The following is a 25,567-nucleotide window of genomic DNA, read 5'->3' as shown; positions in this document are numbered from 1 at the left end:
TACATACTACATGCCATTAAAATAAGGAAAATTAAAGTACCCATATGAATATTGTTTTTAGCAGCATTTTTTTATTTTAATAAGGCAAACAAAACATAAATAATGCCTCCACTCTAACTTGATGTAATTTAATAGTGTGTCCAAGTTAACCAAATGCAGGTACTACTTCAAAAGCCATAATGGGAACAAACAAACAAGCCATCAAGAGCAGGGAGAGAATGCCCAATATTCGAGTTGAAACAGGGACTACTCATTATTCTCATTAAAACATAAAGAAATAAAATAGAGCTCAAAAAGCAGTATGTCAAGCCCTGCCCGGTTTGGCTCAGTGGTTAGAGTTTTCTCCCCACTGAACATACATCTTCTACAGAATTGAAAGTATACTGTATATTTCATTTTTATCCTGCCTTGTATGTTTAACATTATATTGTCTAAAGGAATAACTTTTAGATGTAATGAGATCTATATAAACATCAACAATACCTTTTCCAATGTCCTAAATGTTATTTTAAAAAGGAGAAGATTATGGAAAATTGTATGCCCTGCCCCCTAAAATCATTCATAATCTCACCTGGTTGATATATTTGTAAACACAGCCCCATCCTTGGAGTATAACAACTTCCAGATCACTCAATCTTTCTTCCAAGGGTTGGTCACTCATTCACTTATTCAACAAATATTTTTGAACACCCGCTATGTACCAGATCCTATGCAGATACCAAGTATATATGGTCCATAAAACTACTGGGTCTAAGCCCTGGCTGGTGTTGCTCAGTAGTTAGAGTGTGGGCCCATGGACTTAAGGGTCACAGGTTCAATTCCTAGTCAAGGGCACACACCTGTGTTGCAGGTACAATCGCCAGCCCAAGTTGGGGCACATGCGGGAGGCAGCCGATCGATGTATCTCTCTCACATGGATGTTTCTTTCTCTCTCTCTCTCTCTCTCTCCCTCCCTTCCACTCTCTCTAAAAATCAATGGAAAAAATATTCTCAGGTGATTAAAAAAACAACAACAGTACATCAAATGTTCTGAAGCTCTATAATCAATTTAGTGCTTTGAACAAGGTAGAAGATGTGTTCAATGGAATACAGAGGTACCTTTCCGTGCAACAATACGTGAGTAAATAAGATTAGCATGTGACACAAATATCTCTGATAAGCAAAGCAAAGAAGTTATTTTTCTCTTAGTCACACTTCCCAATGTGCTCACCTGCCTTATTTCCTGGCCAGTTCCATTGGGCTGCCTCACTACCCTTCAAGATCTCAACATATCTAGTGAAAAACATCATTTTGTCTCTGAATCACTATTTCTGCATACCTTCTCCATTACCACTAAGAGTACTACTTCCTCTTCTGAGATCTGCACCCTGGAATTACCACTGGTTCCTCCTTCGCCTCCAACAGGCAGATCTCGTGAGTTACCATGTTCCAACAATCCTTCCTCTACATTGCTCTGGTCATCACTTGGGCAAAGCCCATCTCTGCCAATCAAGTTGCTACCAAGGCCCCAATCCTGGTCTTTGCAGCAGCTCTCTTCTGATCTATCTATCCTATGCATCACAGCCTAAGAAATGAGTCTAAACTGGGCCTTTCATAATGTTATTTCTATACTTAGGAAGTATTTCTATACTCAGAAAGGGTTGCCTATTAGTACCATGCCATTCAAAGTTCTCAACACACTCATTTTCACACACACACACACACACACACACACACACACACACACACACACACACACACACACACACACACATTTTGCTTTCTACCATGACTGTGTCTTTTCAGCCAGGTGTCTTTTCTTCCTGTGGGTCTAATATATGGGAACATACACCTGAACTTGTCATTTATACAGTTAGATCAACACAGCTCTATGCCAATATGTGCACATTTTCATGCTATGGGACTATTAAAAAGTTCATGAGGAAAGATTCCCAAAATCTATTTTTTTCTCAAAGGCCCAGCAGATGACTTTAATTTTTTTTGTTTAGATTTTTGTTATAATTTATTTTTGGCAAAGCTATGTCTATGAAAAGTTTTACCTTTATACTTCTATAATAAAGTAAATGATAGACTCCTTTAATGTTAGAACTGAGAATTTAAAGCATAATTAATCCTCCATCCTCATTTTACCAAGAAGGAACTAGACAAGTTAGGAGATTTGTTCTAGATCCCGAACTTACCCTTCTTTCAGGTTCCTGGTCATCATCCAAGTTTCAGATGACCTACTCAACTCTGCTTAACCTGATTAATGGAGGGAGGGAGATGCATAAATCGGCTTTGCTTATAGCATATTTATTCTGTGGCCAAGGAAAACTTGGTTTAGTAATTCAAACACGTTCTTTACTTAAGAAACATTTTTCATATATTCATGGGTACTATGACTTTCCATAGGAGCAAAGGGGAGAGTAAAAATATGAAGTGTAATGTTTCCCAAACTTGGCTAAAAAAAAAAATACTTTGCAGAGTGGGAATTCTACAGAATACACTTGTGGAAAAGGCTGTTATAGTTATTGATATCTCTGCCTTTGAAGTTTCTGATTCCAGAGACATGCACAATCCTGAAAAAGGAAGAAAACTGACAGACTGTATTGAGCTCCCCTAAAACTTACACATCAATAACAATAACTGTAAATGTTTATGTAGCAACTGGCAATTTAAAAAAGCTATTTAACATGTAGTAACAAACAAATAAAGCATTAACTTTCCATTAAAAAATGTCTTTTTGCCATTGTTAATAAGGGGGTTCCCCTGAAAGACTGCGTTACACCAATTCAGTTACCATTAGGTTTTTGTTGCAGAAAGATGACCAAAATATATAACGAATGGTAAAATATAAATAAAAGGGTGTTAAAATTAATCTAGTCCACTAGCTCTCAAACTTTGTATCTGCAGAACATAGGTAGTCAACTACTAAAAGTGAAGAACAGTGTGCCTTTTCCTAATTTGAAGAAAAAAATTAACAATAAATAGAAAGCATGAGAAGGAAATAAATTCTACCAACAACCGGTGAGTTTGGAAGAAGACCCTGAGCCCCAAGTGAGAATGGCAGCCCTTGCTGACACCTCAGTTTTAACCATGTGAAACCTGAGTAGGGCGTACAGCCACAGCACACGAGACTTCTGCTCTACAGAAACTGAGATGATAAATTCATGTTGCTTAAAGGCACTACACTTATGGTAGTCTGCTATGCAGCAATAAAAAACTAATGCAGATTTTTGCTAGGTTCTCATTGTAAAAATGGGCAAAGGACATGACAAGGGCAATGCACAGTTTGGTGAAATTGTAGGCTGCTAATCCTTCTTGGAGGAAAATGTATCTCTAAGTATTAGGGGTAAGTGTGTCTATATCCTTTGACCCAGTCACTTAACCACTAGGAATTTACTCTAAAAGAAATACTTAGAGATACATACAATATCACAGATCAGCAGCCTGGAAGACAGACTAGTGGAAATCAACCAACTGAAACAGAAAAGAAAAAAAAAGAATTTAAAAAAAAAAGGATAGTTTAAAGGATCTCTGGGGTAACATCAAGCACTCAAACATTTGCATTATAGGGATCCCATAAGGAGAAGACAGAAAGGGGAAGAAACTTTATTTAAAGAAGTAATGGCTGAAAACTTTCCTAAACTGGGAAAGAAAACAGATGAAAAGATGGTCAACATCAGTAATCATCAGGGAAATGCAAATTAAAACCACGATATCACCTCACACCTGTTAGAATGGCTGTCATCAATAAATCAACAAATAACAAATGCTGGTGAGAATGTGGAGAAAACGGAATCGTCATGTACTTTTAGTAGGATTGTCTATTAGCGCAGCCACTATGGAAACAGTATGGAGATTCCTCAAAAAATTAAAACTAGAGCTGCCATACAATCTAGGAATTTCACTTCTGGTTGGTTATCCAAAAAAAACAAAAACACTAGTTTGAAAAGATATATGCATCCCTATGTTCACTGCAGCATTACTAGTAATAGCCAAGATATGTAAGCAACCTAGATGTCTATCAAGAGATAAATGGATAATGAAGATGTGACATATAGATATATGTTCAGCAATAAAAATACACATTCAGCAATAAAAATAATCTTGTCATTTACAACAACATGGATGGGTCTAGAGGGTATTATGCTAAGTAAAGTAAGTCAGACAAAGACAATACCATAAGATTTCACATATATGTGGGATCTAAAGTAACATAACAAATGAATAAACAAAACAAAATAGAAACAGACCCATAGATATAGAGAACATGTTGATTGTTGCCAAAGGGGGGGGGGGTTAAAATAAATACAGAAATAAAACAGCCATTCTACATAAACTGAACTATAGATCCAATACATCCTAATAGGAATCTTTTTATATGGTAGCAAAAAATTTTAAAAAAGCAAGCCTAGATAGCTTTGGAAGACTTCTAAATATAGAAAAACCAAGGAAAATGACACCAGTGTAGGCACATGATACTTTTATAGTAACTGATCCCACAAAAATGGAATCTACAAACTACTTGACAAAAAATTTTAAATAATTGTTCTAAGGAATCTCAGCAGCTTCATAAGAACACAGATAGTGAACTCAACGAAATCAGGAAAACAATGATATGAACAAAACAAGAAGTTTCACAGATAGATAGAAATCATGAAGAACCAAGCAAAAATTCTGGAGCTGAGGAATACAATGAGTGAAATGAAAAGTGCAATAGAGAGCTTTAAGAACTTGACTTGATGAATAAATAAATAAAAAGAATCTGTGAATTTGAAGACAGATCATTTGGAATTATCCAATTACAGGAGGGGGAAAAAAGGAATAAATAGGAAGAAGATTCCTTATGGGATTTATGGGACACCATTAGGAGAAATAATATACACATTATGGAAATACCAGAAGGAGAAGGCTGTGAGAAAGGGGTAGAAAGTTTATTTAAAGAAATAATGGCATATATACAGGGTGGGCAAAAGTAGCTTTACAGTTGTTTGTATGGAAATAATAAAATAACAACTAATAATAGAATAAACTTTCACATACAACTGTAAACCTACTTTTGCACACCTCTGTATATTTTATACATACTGCATATAACATATACTTTTATATATAACATACATACTTTTACACACCTCTTTATATATTTTATATATATATGTGTATATATAAAATCTTACTATACAGACTCTACAGAGTAGCAAAACTACAGAAATTCACTGGATATAGACTACTGAGTTGGGCAGCACCTCAGAAGAGATTTAAAGGTTCTTTGATAATTCAAACTGATATATGGCCACAACAGTGATACAACCACTTATAGTCACATGGAATTGCATAATGTCTTGAATGATTACTGAATTCTGTGTGTATGGCTTGTCCTCCTAAATAATAGTAAGGTCACTATGAGTAGGGATCACAGAGTATCCCTATGGGGCTTAACAGTGACAGCTCAAGGTAAAAGATACTCTAAAACAGTTTGAAGAGAAAGGCTATAAATTTATGTACTACCTGAGTCACTGAGGAGGGATCCCTAAATTATCTCATTACTCCTCACAACTCTATGAGGTAAGTATTATTAGCATCTCCACTTGATAGGTGGGGAAATTGAAGCTCAGAGAGGTCAAGTACTCTGAACCTGCCTAGGTGACAAGAAAGAGGCAGAGCCAGGATTTGAACTCAAGGAGTATAACTTAAAAGTAAAACAATAAAAACAATGAACATTTGTTATGATTCAGGCAAGGCTCTATTTTATATTAATTTATATATGTAATTACTAGCTTATTTACAATATAACATTAACTTAGTTCTCAGAACAACCCCATGATATAGGACCAACTATTATCCCCATTATTTTACTGTCTCCTTTCATAATAAAATGATTCATATTCTTCTTTCAGATCACAGCTCTCAAATTTCAGCTCTTCAAAAGTGACTGTAATCTATTTAGGCTTGCCCTTGTATTCTCTGATTGAGCATGGCATTTTAATTTCACCTGAATAATTTGTGTAGTCATTTAATTTTTCTCTGTTCACCCCAATAGACTAAAAGCACTATAAGGGAATGTTACTAATGAATGGCTAAGGTAATTCTGACTAATGTAAGAGATAAACCCTGAACTCTCACAGGCTTCACAAAGTAGTTTATTTTGCACTCACACAGTCAGCTATGGGTGCTCAGCAGGAAGATTTACACAAGGTGATTCACAAACCAGGCTCTTGCATCTCTCCCTTCACCTCCACTCCTTCACCTCCAGATGGGAAAAGAGAGACAGCGTAGAGGATCAACTAGGAGGTTTTGTTAATGGGCCCAATTTACAAATCTGAATCTTAAGTTCTGACCATGTATTTTTTATAATTTAAAATATTTACTAGGGTAAAAAAATAAAGAAACTGATCTGGCCACCCTGTAAAATGGACTAACTTCTGTTTTCCAAATCTGCTCTACTTTTCAGCTTCATTCAGAGACTGGAAAGCTGGTTCTTACTATGGTGACTAGTACCTTGGCAACTCCAGTTCCTGGTTGGAACACAAAATCACAAATCCCTATGCCCGCCCTTCACTCAACAACTGTGAGGGTATTTCTAAGACAGAGCCCTCATTCTGGAACCCAGTTCTCCACCTATAACTTCCCAACACAATTCAATAAACCTTTCTTGAGGACCTGCTGAATGCAACTACCCCGGAGGTCTCCTGGCAGATGCAAAGGCTAATATGTAAGAGCAGGTCTAGGAGGGGCAACGGACTATAAACAACTACCATTTAGCAGAGTAAAAACATTATTGTGCCAAATAAGATACTGGTATTGTGTACACTATTTGCTCCAATGTAGAGATATATTCCTCTACTACAGAACTTCACAACTTGCTATTTTTAGTAGTTGTAGTAGAGATCATAATCATAATAGCAGCAGCTAAAATTTGTTAAAACAATTTTTATGTGCTATCCTTAGTGCTTTTTTAGTGATCCAATCCTCATGAGTCCCTGCATTAGGTGCTATTTTCATTATTTTCATTCTACAGGTGAGAAAAGCAGAGGCTTAGGGAGATAAGTAAATTGCTGAAGGCTCCAGTGCAAGTTAACAGTGGAGCCTGGACTGCTTCCAGAGTGCAGCTCTTAACTGCTCGTTTGGCTGCCTGTGTAACACATTCCACTGTTATAAAAACTCAAAGAAATGGAGGTTCTTCCCAAAGTTTTTCCTTCAAAAAGCACTCCTTGAGACAGTACACTGCAGGTTCACCGGGAAGAATTAAAAGCATATCCACAGCCATTAATCAGGAGTGGCAAATGGCTTATTGTACTCCAGACTGTTTCAATTTGCAAGCACCAAATGGGCGTTTAGTCATGGAGCTGGAGGATAATAAAATAAAAATGAAACCTTGGGGAAATAATACAAATCACACCTTAAGACTATATATTTTTTAGTCTTCCAAAGTCATTGTTTTTTATATAAAGGCAACTACTGGATAACGAGGAATGAGACATGACGTTCACTACCTTTATTCCCAAAGCAATAATTAGTTTTTCAGCCCAGGTAGTAAGACACTCTGGACTTTTTTGGGGGGGGTTCTTTTTTTTAATTAAGGAAAAAATAAAAGAGAAAGAATAAAAGAGAGGGTGGGGGAAAGAGTTCCCTGCCCTGTGCTTAAGGAAATAAAATACAATATGTTTAAATTGCAACATGGAGTCTTAGACGTGTTTTTACCAGCATAATTTCAACTTTCTCCAAAAACATCTGTAAAAGAAATTACCCAATAAAAATACTCCACGGCAAAATTTAGAGTCATGTGATACAAAGTAAAAGACTTATCTGTTTACTAGGGCCCCTCTCCTGTCCTGCCCAGCCTCTGCTTTCTACATCTTTTTCACTCTCTAAGAAAGAGGAAGAAAGAGAAGGAATCAAAGACATCTTTTCTCAAGGTTTTGTTTATTATCTCTTCATGATTTCATATTAAGGGGGAAGGAACAAGTAGAAAAATAACAATCAGAGTTGGTATTAGCAATATTTCTTGTCAAGTGTAACTGAATTGAACTTTGAAAACAATGCTTTTGGTTTCTCACAAGCCTCTAGGTTTCCATTTGGGCATTCTTCCTCCTAATCCCTATTAAATCATTAGTCAAATAAATATGTACTGAGAGCCTGTTTTTTGCAAAGCACTCTTCTAGGTAGGGAGGGTTACAAAGTTAAAGAAGAAAGCCATGCCTTCCAGAAGCTTAAAACTGACATAGAATTCATTCAAAGAGCGTTGAAACCAGAACCAATAAACTGTTAACTTGGACTGGGGTGGGAGGGTAATTGAGGGAGGAAGACTCAATCACTTAAAAAAATTTTATACACCATTTTTTCTTTACAAGTAAAGTGTTATTACCTTATTTTAAAATTTAAAGCCGTAGTAAAGGAGATAATATATGAAAATACAAACAAAGGCATCCAAGAAGTGAGCCAGATGACCATAAGCCTAAGCGTGGGTCTATAGGTGGCTTGCTTGTCACTGTTCAATTTTAATCACATTGACAAGAATATCGATGTTTGGTATGCTTAACTATTCTCAAGCAATATGGACTGCATACAGCCACAGCATACTTCAGTTCTGAATCCAGGTTTATTTTATTAATGGTAACTTTTAGGGCTTTTATGATAAGGAATATACTTTCATTATGCCCACTGGTTTCCAACATCGATTGCTCAGTGTTTGACAACATAATCAGAAATTTCTGGCTAGTTCTGGGGTGTGCATGCTTATCTCCAAAATTTATGGAACGATGTATCCCTTTGATGAGCATAGTTTCTTTTCAGATGGATCAGTTTCTCTTAAAATGAACTAACAATGATGAAGCAGATGTTTGTTCCCCAGATGCACCAAGGCAGCTAGCAAAATCTTAAAGCATGATTCTTACTCATGAAAGACAGTAAATCTCTTCTGCAATTATGATTTCTTTTTTTCTAAGTAACTGCAAGTCCATGAGCTTAGGAACATTTATAAATGGGAGAAATATACATTCCCCATATGCCTCCTGATGAAATATCACCTAATAAGAGAATTCTTCTCTTACCTCTCTTATTAAAACAGCACTTCTTTTCCCTTGATCCTCTATTTCTGCACCCTGCTTTATGTGTCACACAATACCATCTGACTATATAATATCTATTTGTGTTTTGTCTATTGTGTTTTTACCTCTGTTAGAACAGGCAGAGACCCTGCTTGTCCTCTGTTATCCATTTTCCCATGGACATAGAGCCTTTGAGTTTGTCTGTGTTTATGATCTTTCAGAATCAAGACTTTATCTCCCAGTTTCCTTTGTAGCCAGATAGTGACCATGTAACAAAATTCTGGCCAATGGAATATTTTTGAAAATGATCTGAGCAATTTCTAGAGTATCCTTTAAAAAGAGTGGGCATAACATTTCTTCCCCCTTCTTCCTGCTTTTGAGCACACAGATGCAATGTTGAGCCACCTTGGACCATGTGAACGAGAGAAATATACCAGAGAGAGCCCGGGTCTCTGGATGATGTTGTAGGCCAGAATTTCTACATAAACTGGACGACCATGGATTATTCTTTTTTTTATTATTGTTATTTGTCATGATTCTTTTAAACCATGGCTGGCATGGCTCAGCGGTTGAGCATTGGCCTAGGATCCAGATCAAGGTTCAATTCCTGGTCAGGGAACATGCCTGGGTTTCAGGCTTGTTTCCCAGCACGGGGCGTGCAGAAGGCAGCCAATCAATGACTCTCTCATGATGTTTCTATCTCTCTCTCTCTCCCTTCCTCTCTCTGAAATCAATAAAGATATATTTTAAAAAACAAAAACAAAACCAAAACCCCCCAAAAACCCTATGTTCTATTCTTAAGTGGCAAAGAAACATACTTCTACCTTATTTAGCCACTTTTATTTTTGGTCACCATTAAAGACAGCAGAACCTATATCCCAACTAAAATACTTTAAGAGGGCAGGGACATTTCTATTTTGTTCAATATTGTTTCTCTAGCTCATTAATAATACCTGGCACATAGTAGTAGATGTTTGATAAATATTTGTTGAATGAATGAATAAATCAATGTCAAAATGCCATGTCCATGAGTCTGAGTATCTTTACTTATTTGTACAAATCAGCATTTATGCTTATTTTTATTTGTTTGGTTTGGATTTTGCTTTTACCTTAGCATCTTCTTAGTGTATTCAGATGTGTTGTCCCATTAGTAAGAAAATAATGCATTTCAAACCACTCCTAATTCACAGAGCCCTTTGGTCCTCCAAATTCCTTAATCTGAAAAAGTAGTTGAAAAGATCTTTTCAACAAGTTTCCATTGCCTAGCCATGTGACGGCATTAAAATAAATACTAACACTCTGCTTCAGCTTCTTTCAAGTATTCCATCCCATAAACTGGCAATAGTTAGGGGCAAAAGCACATAAGTCATTAATATCCTTGGTCATTTTCTCCACCACATCATGCTATGAACTGGCCTACGCTTTCTTCTGAGGAAGGATGAAATGGACATTGGTTGACCCAATCAATCATCCCTTTGACTTACATAAACTCTTAGAAGGCTTCTATTCTCTCCTTCCCTTGCATATATACCAACAAGTGAACTCAGTGTTTACATGTTTAGGAAAAACTTCTCAAATTTATTCTTGACAAGTAGTTAGACCTTATTAGTTCATATTTTCTAGATAATAATTTTGTAAAACTTTTTTTTTTTTTTTACCAAAAACCTTCCAAGAATTGTACTTAGGGTTCAACTCACAGACTATGAGGTTAGATGCCACAACGGAGAATAACTCGGTATCCTGGGTAGCCTAAGAAAGGTTCACAAAAGGGATGGAACATGACTTCTAAGGCTTTGTAAAATGGCCAGGATCTTAAGTAAATGGGGGCATGACAGTAAGAGGGAACCAACCCAAGCAAGGACTTAGAGGTTGGCAGGGAATAGAAGAGCATTACTCATAATAGGTTCAAACTGGGAACAACCCAAATGACTGTTGACAGTGGAATGGATAAAGAGTAGGATATTCATGAAATGAAATGAAATAGTAAATAGCAATGAGAATGCATAAACCACAATTATATGCAACAACATGAAAAAATCTTATGGATATAATGTTGGGTAAAGGAAGACATGCAAACAGTACCTAATATGGATTCATTTATATAAAGTTCAAAAACAGGCCAAATGAATGTATGGTGTTAGAAGACAGGACTGGTTTATTGATGGTAGCCATTCTGGCAGGTATGAGGTGAGAATCAACAACAAGAATAGTGCCAGGTACTAAGTGCTTTAAAATTAAGAACATTTTTGTTAATGTATGTTAACATTTAATGTATAACAACCTATTAATCTTTACAACAACCCAAAGAAAAAAGTTAAATTATTATTCCCATTTTAGAGATGAGGAAATAAGAGGCACAGAGGGGTTAAGTAACTTTCATTAGGTCACAGAGCTAGTACTACAGGGTTGGAATTTGAACCCAGGCAGTCTGGTGCCTGAACTCACTTAACCACTATTGAGCTTTAAACCATCAATAACTTAACTGTTAACAATCCAAGCAGTTCAGCTCCATACCTATGATTCAGAAATAGTGTTTGGCATCTGGTACAGGGTAGGAGAGAGTTGGTTTGAGGGCAACCAAGGTTCTAGGCCTGGCTCTGAAACTGATCCCTAACCAGACTTGGGCAAGGCCAGTGCCTCTCTTTGAGCCTCAGTTTCCTTCTCTGTAAAATAAAGGGCTGGACCTGATGGTCTCCAAGCCCCTTCCAATGCTGATGTTTTATGAGCGTGGAATTTCTGGCTCAGTTCCTTGTAGTCCAGGCCATAATGGCTCTTCCTGGGCCAGGTCTGGCCCCTCCTGCTGGGCTCAGTGTCTCACACTAGGCTCTGCTTCCCATAAATAAGAGAAAAAGAACAAGGGAAAATAGCCTCCTGAGAGACTGGGAGGGATCCCACGGCTGTTCTGCACGCTTTGAAGAACTTACGGTCGTTAACCAGAGAGAGTTACCTGCCAAGTAAAGGATGGAAAGAAATTAAACTAAGGGGAGAAATGAACTCACAAAACTTGGCTACATTCAAATTGAAAGGGCATCTCTGAGTACTTAAAGAATTGACAATATTATTGCAACAAGATGAGCCAGCTCCTTAAAGAACTGAAGACAGGATAAGCTGTGAAAAGTGGAATGGACCAGAGAACACAGAAAAAAACCTGATAAACTGTGAACCAACCAATCTGGGAAAATAGTAAATAACAATCTGGGAAATTGGTGGAATAAATGAAAGATGGCACAGGCATGTTGACTTCCACTATCCCACCAGGAACTCCTCCAGGGCAGCTGCTATGTCAGGAAATCTACACCTCCCAGAAACCCTAAAGGCATTAGGATTCAGAATCAGCTGACATCAACAGAGCACCTACTATGTCACAGGCTGTATCATATGTTTTTATCCTACTTTAGAGATGAGGAGACTGAGTCTATGGAGACTCAGATTCTAGTTCTGTGTCTTCTATCATTAGCTAGATGAACCTGGTCAAGTAACATCGCCTAAGGCTTTGGCTACTTTATTCACAGTACCAGGGACTGAATAAAGTTATAGAAGATAGACTTTCCAGCTCAAGAATTCTGTAGCTCATGTACGTCACCACATACTTATTTTATATTCATCCAGAAAAGTATTCACACTGGGCCATTTTAATTTGTTTATATTTCAGAACATTGGAACTCAATGGACTCCACTGTGCTGAGCACATAATATATGAATCCAAGAGAAAAACAATTGTACTGTGGGTTTCAGGAGCTCTTCTGATTCTGTTCCTCATGGTACTACTTAGGATCCCCTTGTATGGCTGAGCATGTTGTACCCTGTACAAGGGCACCTGTCCAAGAGAAGTGGGGGATGTGGGGCTAAATTTCAATCTGCCCTGTGCTCATGAGGCTGAGTTTAAACCAAAGGTACATTATGGGTTTGTGGGTGCCTCTGAACCATCCATCAACCCTGAAGAAACGTAGTAGCAAGACTGTGAAACAATGGCCAAGTTTGTACTCAAATTGTGTTGAATACAGCACTTACCTCTGCTCAAAATATTTCCAGACACCTTTCACTTCCAGTCAGTTTGTAAGACCCTCAATGAAATAAATCCCATCCTTCAAACTGGCACTAGTCAGGATGCTTGAATAGACTGTTTCTAAAATCTCCATCCAAGCTCAAAGGGTTAAGATATTTTGCATAATGGCAGTATAAATGGAGAATGGGGACAGCCTTTCAACGTGATTCCTTAGAAAAAGGGACAACCCTTATTTAGCTGAGCATGTCCTAGTATTTAAAATAAATCTATTTCATTACCTTTATACTTCCAAAGCATGGTAGCTACCAGGTACTTGCCAAAAATACAGAAAAACAAAAACTTTGAGGAAAATACTTGCTAGATTCCGTTCTGGGCTTCCAGTGGTCTTTACATGTGGACAGTTCTTTGCCACCACTATCAAGTCATTCATTTTGAGGCCCCTGATTTCTCTAGTAGCAAATTAGATTTGCACTAGTTCACTCACATCCTTTTTCCTTTATATTGTCATCGATTGCTACTGAGACGATTCATTCTGGATTTCCTGGGTCAGTCTCAATTTCAAATATTTTGCCCCTCTCTTCTGTCAATAAAATGTTCCCAACTTTTTATTTGGAAAATATGGTTGCCACAATAATAGCATTACCCTCACAAAATATCAGTCATGCCAGAGTCGCACCATCATTAGGTGCCTTGATTTGGTTTGTGGCCATCAAAAGGAGAACTGGCTGATCCATCCAGGGCCTCAGACCATTTTCTGGTCTCATTAAAGAGAAAAGTAGTGCATTTGCTACTAAATAAGTTTTGGATTAACCAATTTAGAACTCAAATGAACTTTTTCCTTGTTCTAGAAGAGAGTTTTTCAAGGTTAAGAAATTACTATTTGATGGAAGGGTACACAATCTGGAAAAACTGAAGCCATGGGGCTTTCCAACGGCCAAACTCCCACATGCTGGCTCTCGAGACATATCCACACTCACTATTAAAGTGTCACCATTTATAATTTGGTGCTAAATCTTTCTGAAGCTAGGCAACCCAACATGGTCTACTGACAAAGTGATTCCTTATTCTATTAAAACACAGGAATAAGACAAAGTAGGTGTCGGTGATAAAAGTCACCTAATATTAAGCTGAAAAGAAGTTATTAAAACTAGGCCAGCATCACAAAAGGGAAACCAAAGGATCGGGTTTCGGTGAGCAGGTTCGACTCAGTGCTTGCAGCATTTATGAAAGGAAACAGCTGACTCTGGTTTTGCTAAGCTGCCTCCGCAAGTTTTTGAATCCCTTTTTCCCAGGTACCTCACTCTGAATCCTCAGAGAATAAAGAGGAGAAAAGTTATAATTGCAGGGACATTTTATGTTTGCTAAGTGCTTGAACACAAACAGCTCAATTTTTTCTCTAGCCTCACAACCTTGGGAAGTAGATGAAAACTTCATTTTAATGGTGTGATTACAGAAAGAAATTTTACTGGGTAATATTTTTCATACTCAGGTTAGTTGGTCAGAATCCTTTAAAATCACAGAAAACTTTAAATTACAATGGAAAAATACTAAATTATGTTCCCATTAGTTTTGGTCATTTCAGCGTGATCATGAATAAGCTATAGATTCTGAGTCAGATGTGTGCAGTTTTCTTTGGACTTTGTCCTTGCTTACTTGCTTATAAAACTTTTAAAATGTACTTCTAAATTACAGCAATTCAGTAAAAAATTCAAACCTTCGGGCTTGGTTTCCTCCCCTAGTAGGCTGAGTCATAAAAATGAATCTTAGCCTTTTCAATAGCCAACACACCCCTCACATTAAGAATTGGTATTGTTCCCCACATCTCCCATTTCATCCAAAGGTCACACCCAGCTCACATTTGAAGAAAGAAACAGCTCAAGGACTCATCCAGCTCAACATTTGCACATTTAATAAGAGAATAGAACCTCTGCCAAGTTAGGGATGAGTTACATCAGAATCTTTCAGAGGAACTTCTGTGGAGCAAATATAATCACGGGCTTTGGAGGCAGTCAGACCTGGGTTCAAGTCCTTACACTGTGTGACCTGGGTCACATTACTTATAATGAGCATGAAATGGGGATGTTCATAATATTGACCTTGTAGACAGTTGATGTGAGAATGAAAGGAGGAAAAAGGAGGAAAGATGTCTGGAAGCACAGTGCCTGGCACACAGTAAGTGTCCACTAGGTGCTTGCTATTTCACTGATACAGGCATTTCAGGGCTTAGCCCAGGATAAATGCATCTCTCCTTGCCTTCCCTCTACTCCAAGTGTTAGAGTGACAAGTTTCTATCCAAATCAAACCTCCAGGAGATGCTACTAGGAGAGGTAGACTATTCACTCCACCCAAAAGCCAGGGTCAGGACTTGAATCAGGAAGTCGCAGAGGCTGGGCTTTTAGAGTTAAGAGGAAATGTGTAATTTATAATTTATTAATATACGCAAATTATATACACAGTGTTTGACACAGAGAAGGCAATGAATACATGTCTGCTCACTTTCTTTTATAGCCAAAGGAACTAAAATCCTAGGTCCTAAAGTGACTTGCTTAAGGTCAACCAGTTAATGGCAGAGCTGGAATTGATACTTGGGTCTTTGGGGCAGGAGCAGGTCTACTAATGAGAGTACTGAGGGTCACATGGTTTGAAGGAACTGGCCAGACACCTCCCAAACTCCAAGAATGATCTTCCTAATTAACAAACTCAACATGCTGTCCCTATCCCTTTACCACCAGCCCCATCCTTGACGACCACTGAGAAAAAGAAGCTAGATTCCCTCTGGCCTGTGGTGAAAACCCCTGCCTGTGAGGACTGGGGGTTCTGAAAGGCAGGGACAGAGCTCTGGGATCTTGAGAGGACAAGGTTTTTTTCCTCCCTGGCCCACTGCAGATCACACCAGTCTCAGGTGTCCCCTTATAAATGCAAAATGTTTGGAAACTTTCCCAAGGGTTTTTATAGCCAGTTGAAATGAGGGGCCAGGAACAAGTAGGTCCAAGCACGTCCCTTCTTTGTCTTTTAGGCCAGGTCAGTGGAGGTGACAAGCATGGATCTTTAGGTTCACACGACTGACAAAGACCATTCTGAATATCAGTGGAAAATTCTGATCCTGTCCTAGGTATTACACAAAGGAACTGGTCCCAAACTCTGAGGGTCAGGGAGGATAGCTAACAAGCCTGTTGCACTTGGTCTGGGGAAGGAGAGAAGGAGAAATCAGCAGTGGGTGGGAAACTGCCTTTCTTCATTTATAATTCAAGAAATATGCATTGAACATTGCCTGTCAGAGAAACTCTGAACTGGGGTCTGCAGTGGGGGAAGGAGCTGGCAGGGAGGGAATGTGAAATACAAGAGAAGAAACCTCTGTACCACTCCCTTGGGGCTTATAGTGCTGTTCTTGAATCAGCACTGAAAGAGGGGATGAGGGGGAGAAGGACACTCTTATCACTCATCACTCTTTGAGGTCATTCTATGGGCAGCCTGAGTCCCTCCTGTGTAAAAATGCAGGGTGTGGATCAGATCAGGGCTCCACTGGATGGTCCTATCCTTGCCCATGGCTTCTGATTCTTTTCAGGCCACATTCTAACCATGGCCCACTTCCAGGGGTGGAGCCTCTCCAGCTGCCAATTCCCATTATGCAGGACATCTGGGGAAAGGAAAGGGGAAAAAAGGTCCCAGTGCTGATACTGTCCAGAGGCTAACATGAGAATAACAGTGGCCATGAGTACATTCATCTTAAACTACAGTCCAGCCACATTTTTCATTCCATTTTTTGCTAAATCCTAATCAAAGAGCTGGTGTAACTACAAAGTGTGGAAGTAAATTTACCCTAAACTGTCCCAATGCAGCTAATAAGCGAAAGTCGTCCAATTATCACAGAACTGGCCTCTGACAGTTCGTCACTTTTTCCACTGATCCACTAGACGTGACTAAACCAAACAGGGACTGGCCGGGAGCTGGATTCCCTTTCACTGTGCTCAGCAGGAAGGGGCCAGCATCATCCTATACCCATGTCATGAACCTGACATAACCCTTAGTCATGGAAGAGGCCTGGCATGTCACCAAGCACAGGCTTTTACTTTTAGCTTAGCCTGTGCACCCTGTGAAATTTTAATTATTTCAAGGTCCAAACTGTATGCAAGATGCAGGGAGACCAAATTTCCAGATGAGAAAACAAGTCATGTTGCTATTTCAACAGCCATCTATTACAACACTGAACGGCAGGGCTCAGCAGACATTTGATCTCCCATAAAAGTTACAACTTAGACAATGAATTTATTATTGGTTGGTCTCTTTATACGTAACAGAAAATACAGAATCAAGGATATATATACCAACAAAGGTATTTATAGTAAACACTCAAAAAACTTCCATTGCCCCTTAAGTTGAATTTTCTCTATTAGAGAGTAAAAAAAATGTGAAGAAAAACACATTTTAGAAGGAAGCAAGCAGAAAAGGAACTAGCAACATAGAAGCCGGTTTTGATTTTCCTTTTTCATATATAGTTTTTCTATTCTGATTTTTGAAATAAAACTTAACTTTTTTTATTATTTTGCTGTACATATTGCTGTACAGTAAATCCTCTTGTGGATCAAAGCAGCGAAATAAATAAAGTGATAATTACAGGAGCTGATGGGCCACCCTCGTTTCCTCCATGTTCCATCCTTCAGTGCATGTGGAACTCAGGTTACATGAACGATTCCAGGAGAGGCAGGAACTTCTTGTACTTCGCATTCAGAATAACTCTAGGTACCTAAACTCCCCAAAATTCAGGCAGGGAGAGCACTTTTTAAAAGGAAAAACAATCTTAACCAATCTTTAACCTGGAGACTTTAGCCACTTGCCAAAATATACCATCTTCTTGAGCCAATAAATTGAAAGCAGGAGAGAGGGAGTGTGGCTGTAACTGGATAAGGGGCAGGGTTTTAATTTTTTATAAGCAGGGAGAGGAGGATACCAATATGGTTAGTCAGCCAGTATTAATCCTCATTAATGTCTCCCATTCAAATCCATTCTCCTCTGCACAGCTGTGCAAATATAAAGTAATTGGGTCATTTTGACAAAGGCACACAAGAAAAAAATATTTTCAGTGAGGCAAAGGAACTAATTGGATAAATAACACATTCTTTAAATATGTGGGAAGGATTGCTGAAATGACTACATCATGGATTGAGGGACATACATTCAAATTCATACCTCTGTAAACTTCCCTGTGTGAGAAGCTACCAAGAGCAGAGGGTGGGGACATGTTCATGACAAAGCATGTCATAAATGACTGGAGTGAGACTGGTAGCGCTTACTCTTCATCAGGCACTGCCAGCTGACTCCAGAGACCGTGTTTCTTAGCTTGACACTGTCCTGTTTTCTATACACTTGGCATTATGCTTACATTATGAAGAGTAGAAAAAAGGTCGGGCCATTTCTTGCCCTTAATACATTTATAATCTGGGGGACCCTTGAAATAATCAGAAAACTGGAACCACGAGTATAGCATTAGAGTTTGCATTTTTTTAGCTGAAGGAAGCAATTTATAGGAGCTGGGGGAAAGTGGTTATAATTTGAGAAGGATTTCTACCAGACTCAAAACTTGAAAAAAAAAGATACAGGGAGAATACTATACTTGAGAAAATGCTGATTCATTCCTGCGATGGTATGAGTGTTCAAAAAGGTTTCTCCCTTTCAGAAATTTCCCCCAAGAAAGGACAGGGCAGTCAGCCCATCCCCCAGCTTCATGTTAAGGATTAATAAAAATGCCCACAGCCTCCCAGAAACCCAGTGAGAGAGGAGACAGAAGTTCCTGGAGTCCAATCTGACCAAGGTGTGGCAACCTCTCCCAGCCTCTAGAGACTAGAAAGAGAGAGGAGATGATTTGCATTATCACTTCAGTTCTTTTCATTGGAAATTACCATTCTAGGACCTCTGATGGATAGAAAGGGGCAGATTTCAGCTAAGGACCTGTGAACATTTTCAGAAAAGTGGTAGGGTTCCAGGAACTGGAGGATGAGTACAGGTATGATAAAAATTATCCTGCAATTTACACAAGATTCACAGCCCTCATGACTGTATAAGTAAGTGTGTGTGTGTGTGGAAGGGGGAGTTGGAGGGAGGGACTATGATAATGGTTCTCATGCAATCTACTTCCACTTACTTTGCTGTATTTAAATTTCTGTTGTGTTCTTAATGTTCAATTTCAGGTGAACATGAATTTAAAAATTGCTGCATTTTTAAGTGGGCTGACACACTGCTGTGATGAAGTCCTTTCCCTCTGCATGGACAAAATGCAGAATTTGGTCAGAAGAGCTGGGGAGCATATGGGTAACTGACACCACCTTGACTGTGCTCAGGTTTCATGAGGTATCAGGTGAAGATGTAAAAACAAACCTGCTGACACCTGTGGTGAAAGGTAGGTCGAATGCACAGAGAGAAGGGCCTGCAGGTTGTCCGTTTTCAGGCAGGCTCCCAGGTCAGCACTGACACTCCTGAGAGCCCAGGCAGGGTCATGGTCTTTAGGGCAGAGGAAATAGTCCCAAAATGTCCCAGAGAAGACCAAAGAGCTCAATTTAAGCTCCTGATCAGTGGTTCTCAACTCCACAGAATCACAAAACTACCAGAGAAACTTTGAAAAAATATTCATGCTGTGCCCTACCTACCCTAGCGATCCTGGTTCAGAGGGTCTGGGAGGTGGGCGGCTGGACACTGTGATTCTAACATGTAACCTACCATATCAAACACAGCCAAGTCTGAGATACCTAAGCATCAGTGAATGTAGCCACTAAGTCAACAGATGCTGAAATGAAGAGAATTTGTCTGTTCCTTTGAAAGCTTACTCTAAACTTTGTTTCTTTCTGGATCTTGAGGAACTCAAGAGTGTTAGCTGCCTAGATTACAATCCTAGTTATACCACTTATTAGCTAAGTGACGTTGGACAGGACACATGACTTCTCTGAGACTCTGTTTTCTTAGCAATACAATGGGATTAACAATCATACCAATACCAGGGGGGAATTGAGATGATTGCATGAATCAAGAATAAATTATTTGGCCCAATGCCTGGCACATGTAAAATGCACAATAAATATTAGCTACAATAACTGATGATGAAAGTAAAAATATGCTAGTTATATTTCAATGAAAAGGATGTTTTTCTAGACTGGGTCAGATTTTAAGGAATTGTGAAACACTGGAATGTGAGGTTTAGAAATTTAGTATTTCCTTCAATTATGAATATAGACAGCAAACCTCAGTAGTCGTAGCATTATTTGATTTTGTGATCAATAGAAATCACATATATTTCAACATATTACAGTCATGGTAGAGACCCTAAAATAGTATTTATATTTAGTGCAACCAACTGTCCTGGTTTGCGCAGGATTGAGAGATTTCTCAGGACGATAAAACTGGGAAAGACCCAGGAAAACCATTCCTTACCTAGATTCATCATTTGAAATGATGGCAGTTAGCACATCACTGGATACTACTGTTTAGTGTGTTAATAAAGATGCATCTACCCTGCTATGTCACAATTTCAAAAAATATCTTGATAAATGTATATCTACATAACTTGTGTCCTTTATAATGTTTTGCATTTCATTTGATGCATTTAAAAGCATTCTGAGTCCACAGGCTTCACCAAATTTCCACAGGGGGTCCACGGCACACAAAAAAGGTTAAGAGGGGAGAAACTGGAAATGTTGGTTGGAAAACAGAGGAATTTGGATTTTAAGTTCCCTTCAGCTTTGCAAACTAAAAACATGATAAAAGAAGACATAGGCATGTATCTCCAAAGGACACAACTATATATTCAGTTGATGGAATTTTTCCACGACCAGGAGTTTCTGTCTTGTTATTCCACACATAGTAACCAGGAAATCTCTGTAATTCTCCACTCCTGATGACATACATATGTGTATTTTGTTACTTATATTGTTGCAGCGTTAACTCAGTCTTGACAGCTATCACTTGGAGTATCTGTTAGGTCTACTTGTTTCCAATAACTACAAATACTTCTCCTATAAATCATAATTTGACAGAACTTAAAACTTTATATGAATTAAATTTGGATTTTGAAATATCAAGCTTTAGAAAATGATAGAAACTTTAACTCTTACCGGATACCACTGGGCTTCTGACAGACATCGGCTCCCATCTTGCCTAATCACTGTTGACAGCTGGCCCGTTACTCTCCCATATGGCAGTAAGAGACCACTTCTCTTCATATCAATGTAACTCCAAGCTGCCTGTCCAATGTGGCCAGAAGGCAGAGTTCTCACAATTGCCCTTGTCCCAGTATACACAGATTTCTTAACTTCCCTGTCATTTTTACAAAATCTCCTCACTAATAAAGTGGACCGCTCCTTTTTACTTTTAAAATAATCTTCTACATCTTCACAATTATCAGGGAAGTCCTCAAAATGGCTCAGAAAGGTCTCGGCAGATGGACTATCAGTAAAATCCTCCCTGCAAAAGCTGTCACTTGAACATACCATATTGGCCTTTCGGCAGGAACCTTCACAGCACAAGTATTCATCATTCATGGTGTCACAATGATCACACTGTAGCTGCCCGTTCTCATTATCACAGCTTTTTGTCAATTCCATCAGTTTACAAGCATATGCCATATAATTTTTCTTTTGCTCCCCACCAACATTAGGCAGTGGAACACAGTTTCCACAATCATCCAAAATCAAGTTATTTGATAGGGTACAGAAAGTGTCTGACATTCTTCTGTCAAGTTCATAATGAAAGTGAAATACTGTCAAGTCGCTGTCAGGGTGTGCGCCACTGGTCTCTATGACTGTCGATTGATTTCCTAAGGGACTGATGCCCATGGGACGTCCCTCTATTTCCAGTTGAATTCCAGGGAACACCTTTCTTTCCAGTGAAGAAGGGATTCCAGTTTCCAAACAGAGGCCTTCCTCTGTGACAGAATCACATGTTTCATAAAATTGGCTCTGAGGAAGACCACACTGATGGTTTTCCAATACGTTGTTATAGTTCATGTTAAGGTTTTCCACAGAATCTGGCATGCTTTTCTCCCAGCATGTTTCATTACTGTTTTCATCACTCATTATTTTCTCCCTTGCTATCGAGAGAATCTTAGGCAAGTTGCTTCCAGAAGATTCTTCTTTAAGTTTGTTTGGTTTTGAGATGGTATGAGAAGCCCGCCCACTCTGCCTGACAGTGTGTGCCTTTGGAACACTGACGTCTGAAGCCTTTTCATTACTTTCATCTACAGCTGACTGAGAAGACACCACTTTTCTCTGAGTCACAGGTATGAGATTAGAAGCTGCCATTTCTTCAGAAGTCATCTTGACTAACACGCAGGTTTTACCTACTACTCTGTTTCTCCTCCCTAGTAATCATATCAAGATTTTAATAAAACAACTGGTTATTAAAAAAATATCATATATAAAATTCCTTTGAGAAAATGACAGTTCCTTTGATTCAGATGCATTAAGAGCCAGATAAATTTCCCCAGTTTTAACTTCCCAGCATGTGTAATATGTTTTTCTAGATCAGGGTTTTAGAGTAGTAGATCAATTTTCTTTCCTCTGTTATTTAAAGCAATTCTTTTGAAGACTTCTATTTGGGATTGCATTCTGCAACTTCTGATCCATCACTGACTTGTAATTATTTAAAAATCCAGTTTGAATGTTTCCTGTAAAAAAAAAAAAAGGGGGGGGGGAGTATGTCAAACACTGTGGAATTAAATGAATTTTTTAATAAACTCATAATTCTAAGCAAATGCAAAATATGAACCAATTTTGGGGAAAGTGTTTTGCAATCAGAAGTTAGTTTTACAGTCACAGGCTATAAAGTATGGCAAAGGGAATAAAGTTAATCATATTGTAATAACTATGCTTAGTGTCAGATGGGTACTATATTTATTGGGGGTGATCACTTAGTAAGTTACATAAATGTCTAATCACTATGCTGTACACCTGAAACTAACATGATATTGTATGTCATCTATAATTAAAATTTTTTTAAAAAATTTAAAAGATAAAAAAGAGGTTATTTTAATGCTGTGGGTCTTTGTTTTTCTGATTTAATATTTCAGCACTTCTCTTTCCAGTCAAAATGGAGTAACAGGAACCAAATTTATCCTTTTCTCTTAAACAACTGAAAAAAATCAGAAAAAATAATGAAATAATGGTTTTCAGAGATTGAACAATAGGCAACAAAGAACAGTGATCCCTGAAAGAAGAAAAATAATTAGGTGAGCCCTATAAATGTCCTAGCTTACGGCTTCAGAGTATGTAGGCTACAGGGGAAAGATGTGGAACTTAGGTAGAACACAATGGTGTGACTGATTTAAAACACACACACACACACACACAAAGTTGAGAGTTCAATGAGACTAAGAAAGCTAGAGAAAAAAGACAAATTAAGTAGAGGGGGCAAAGATAAAAATGATATCAGGCTTCTCAGCAGAAATAATGCAAGCCAGAAGAGAGTGGAATAAATCTTTAAAATACTGAAAGAAAAATGTACCAACTTAGAATTCTATACCCAGCAAAAATATCTTTTGAAAACAAAAATAAAATAGTTTTAGGCTTATAAAAACTGAAAGAACTCATTACTACATACAAGAAATCTACATACAAGAAAGGGTAAAGAAAGTCCTTTAGGCAGAAGGAAAATAATAGCAGACAGTATCCATGCAAAGGAATGAAGAGCATGAAAAATGTTAAATGTGTAGATAAATACAATTTTTCTTACGTTTAAAATCATTTCAGATAATTGACCACTTAAAGCAAAAATGATAACAATGTATTATGGAGTTTCTAAACAAATGCAGAAGTAAAATGTATTACAATAGCACAAAGGTCAAGAGAAGGGAAATAGATTGGTACTGTTATTAAGATTACTTTCTAGCCCGGCTAGGCAAGGCTCAGCAGTTGAGCATCGATCTAGGATCCAGGAGACCTCAGTTCGATTTCCGATCAGGGTACATGTCCAGGCTGCGGGCTCAATCCCCAGTTGGCTGTGTGCAGGAGACAGCCGATCAATGATGACTCTCTCATCATTGATGTTTCTCTCTCTCTCTCTCCCTCCTTCTCCCTTCCTCTTTGTGAAATCAATAAAGATATATTAAAAAAAAAAAAAAAGATTACTTTCTACATGAATTGGTATAACATTATTTAAAGGCAGGCTGTCATAAATTAAAGATGTATACTACAAACCCCAATGCAACCACTTTTTTAAAAGCCATAGTTAGTAAGTCAAAATATTAGAATCATAAAAAAAAAATTCAAATTATAAAAAAGAATGCAGAAAAAGAGGAAAAGGTGAACAAAGAAGAGAGGTGCTGAGTGGGAAACAAATGGTGGATTGAAATCTCTCAAAAAGCCTCTTTAGGCCCTGGCTATGTATACAACTAAACAAATACCAGATCATATTATACCTGCTGCTTTATATCTGCTTTTTAAATTTTAAAAGATGAACAGCTTTTCATGTCAAGAACTATACATATAACTTTAATAGCTTATGGCACTTACTTGGTGTCTTTGCTCTATTTTCTTAGGGTAATTTTTCAAGTGCTTGACAGTTAATCTGTCCTTTCTTACCCATGAGGAAGGTGATTCAAGGTAGGTACTGCTTAAGTCCTGTTCTAAGCATTTGCTACTGTTATCTCATGTAATTATTACTCAACCATATAAGATAGTGTGACAGTGTAAAATATATCTACAAATTCTCTGATGCTCCTCCCTTCAAAAGGTGGAGCCTAATTCCCTTTCCCTTGAATGTAGGCTGTAGTTCATGACTTCCTTATGACATATAGAATGTGGTGGAAGTAGCAGTGTATGACTTCTGAGAATAGATCATAAAAGTTACTGAGGTTACTTTCATGTTCTTCCTCTCTTGCTTGCTCTGGGGGAAATCAGCTGCCATGTCATAAGGAGAGTTCCCTGTGGCAAGAATTGAGGCTCCTGCCAAAAGCCACTTGAGTGAGCTACCTTGGAAGGGGATCCTCCAACCTCACTAAAAGCTTCATATGACTGCAACCACAGTCTACATCTTGGCTGTAACCTCATGAGTGACCCTGAGCCAGAACCACACTCAGCTGAGACCCTCCAAAATTCCTGACTCACAGAAACTGAGAGATAATAAATGCTTATTGTTTTGAGGCACTAAATCTTAGGGTAATTTGTTGCACAACAATTGATAACTAGTACAAATAAGTTCTATAATTATCCATATTTGACAGATTAGAAACCAAAGGATAGAAAAGCTAAGTCACTTGCCAAAGATCACACCACAGAAAAATGGCGGAGTCAGGATTCAAACCCAAAGAATCTAACTCCCAAACCTATGCTCTTCACTACAGTTATGCTGCTTTCTTTGCTATCTAGTCTGAAACCCCATGAGTTTGAATTTCTGATATCCCAGGCTGCAGATACTCATGGTTTCTGGGAGACTCTCTTTTATTTGAGTTTGTCTCTGGAAGGCTGTCTTTGTTTTGCCTGCAGCTGTAATCAGGACTGAGCAACATCAGAGGGAGCTGACTCCCTGGAGCACTGTCTTGGCTCCATCT

At 38.3% G+C, this 25,567-nt stretch overlaps 1 protein-coding gene across 5 annotated transcripts in view; it reads right to left on the bottom strand.

Annotated features, from left to right (window-relative positions):
- Positions 1–25,567, bottom strand: part of PLCE1 (phospholipase C epsilon 1) — a 244,144-nt gene that overhangs the window by 193,858 nt on the left and 24,719 nt on the right. For all 5 annotated transcript variants that reach the window (XM_081158868.1, XM_081158872.1, XM_081158870.1 and 2 more), the window contains exon 2: positions 21,138–22,687. In XM_081158868.1, the coding sequence (XP_081014994.1) occupies positions 21,138–22,337 (1,200 nt within the window). In that variant the 5' untranslated portion in view covers positions 22,338–22,687. The remainder of the gene's footprint in view (positions 1–21,137; positions 22,688–25,567) is intronic.

The sequence above is a fragment of the Miniopterus schreibersii genome, assembly GCF_964146895.1.
Source record: "Miniopterus schreibersii genome assembly, chromosome: 14".
NCBI lineage: Eukaryota > Metazoa > Chordata > Mammalia > Chiroptera > Miniopteridae > Miniopterus > Miniopterus schreibersii.
The sequence above is the reverse complement of the archived record's forward strand: the minus strand, read 5'-3'. Positions and strand labels throughout refer to the sequence as shown.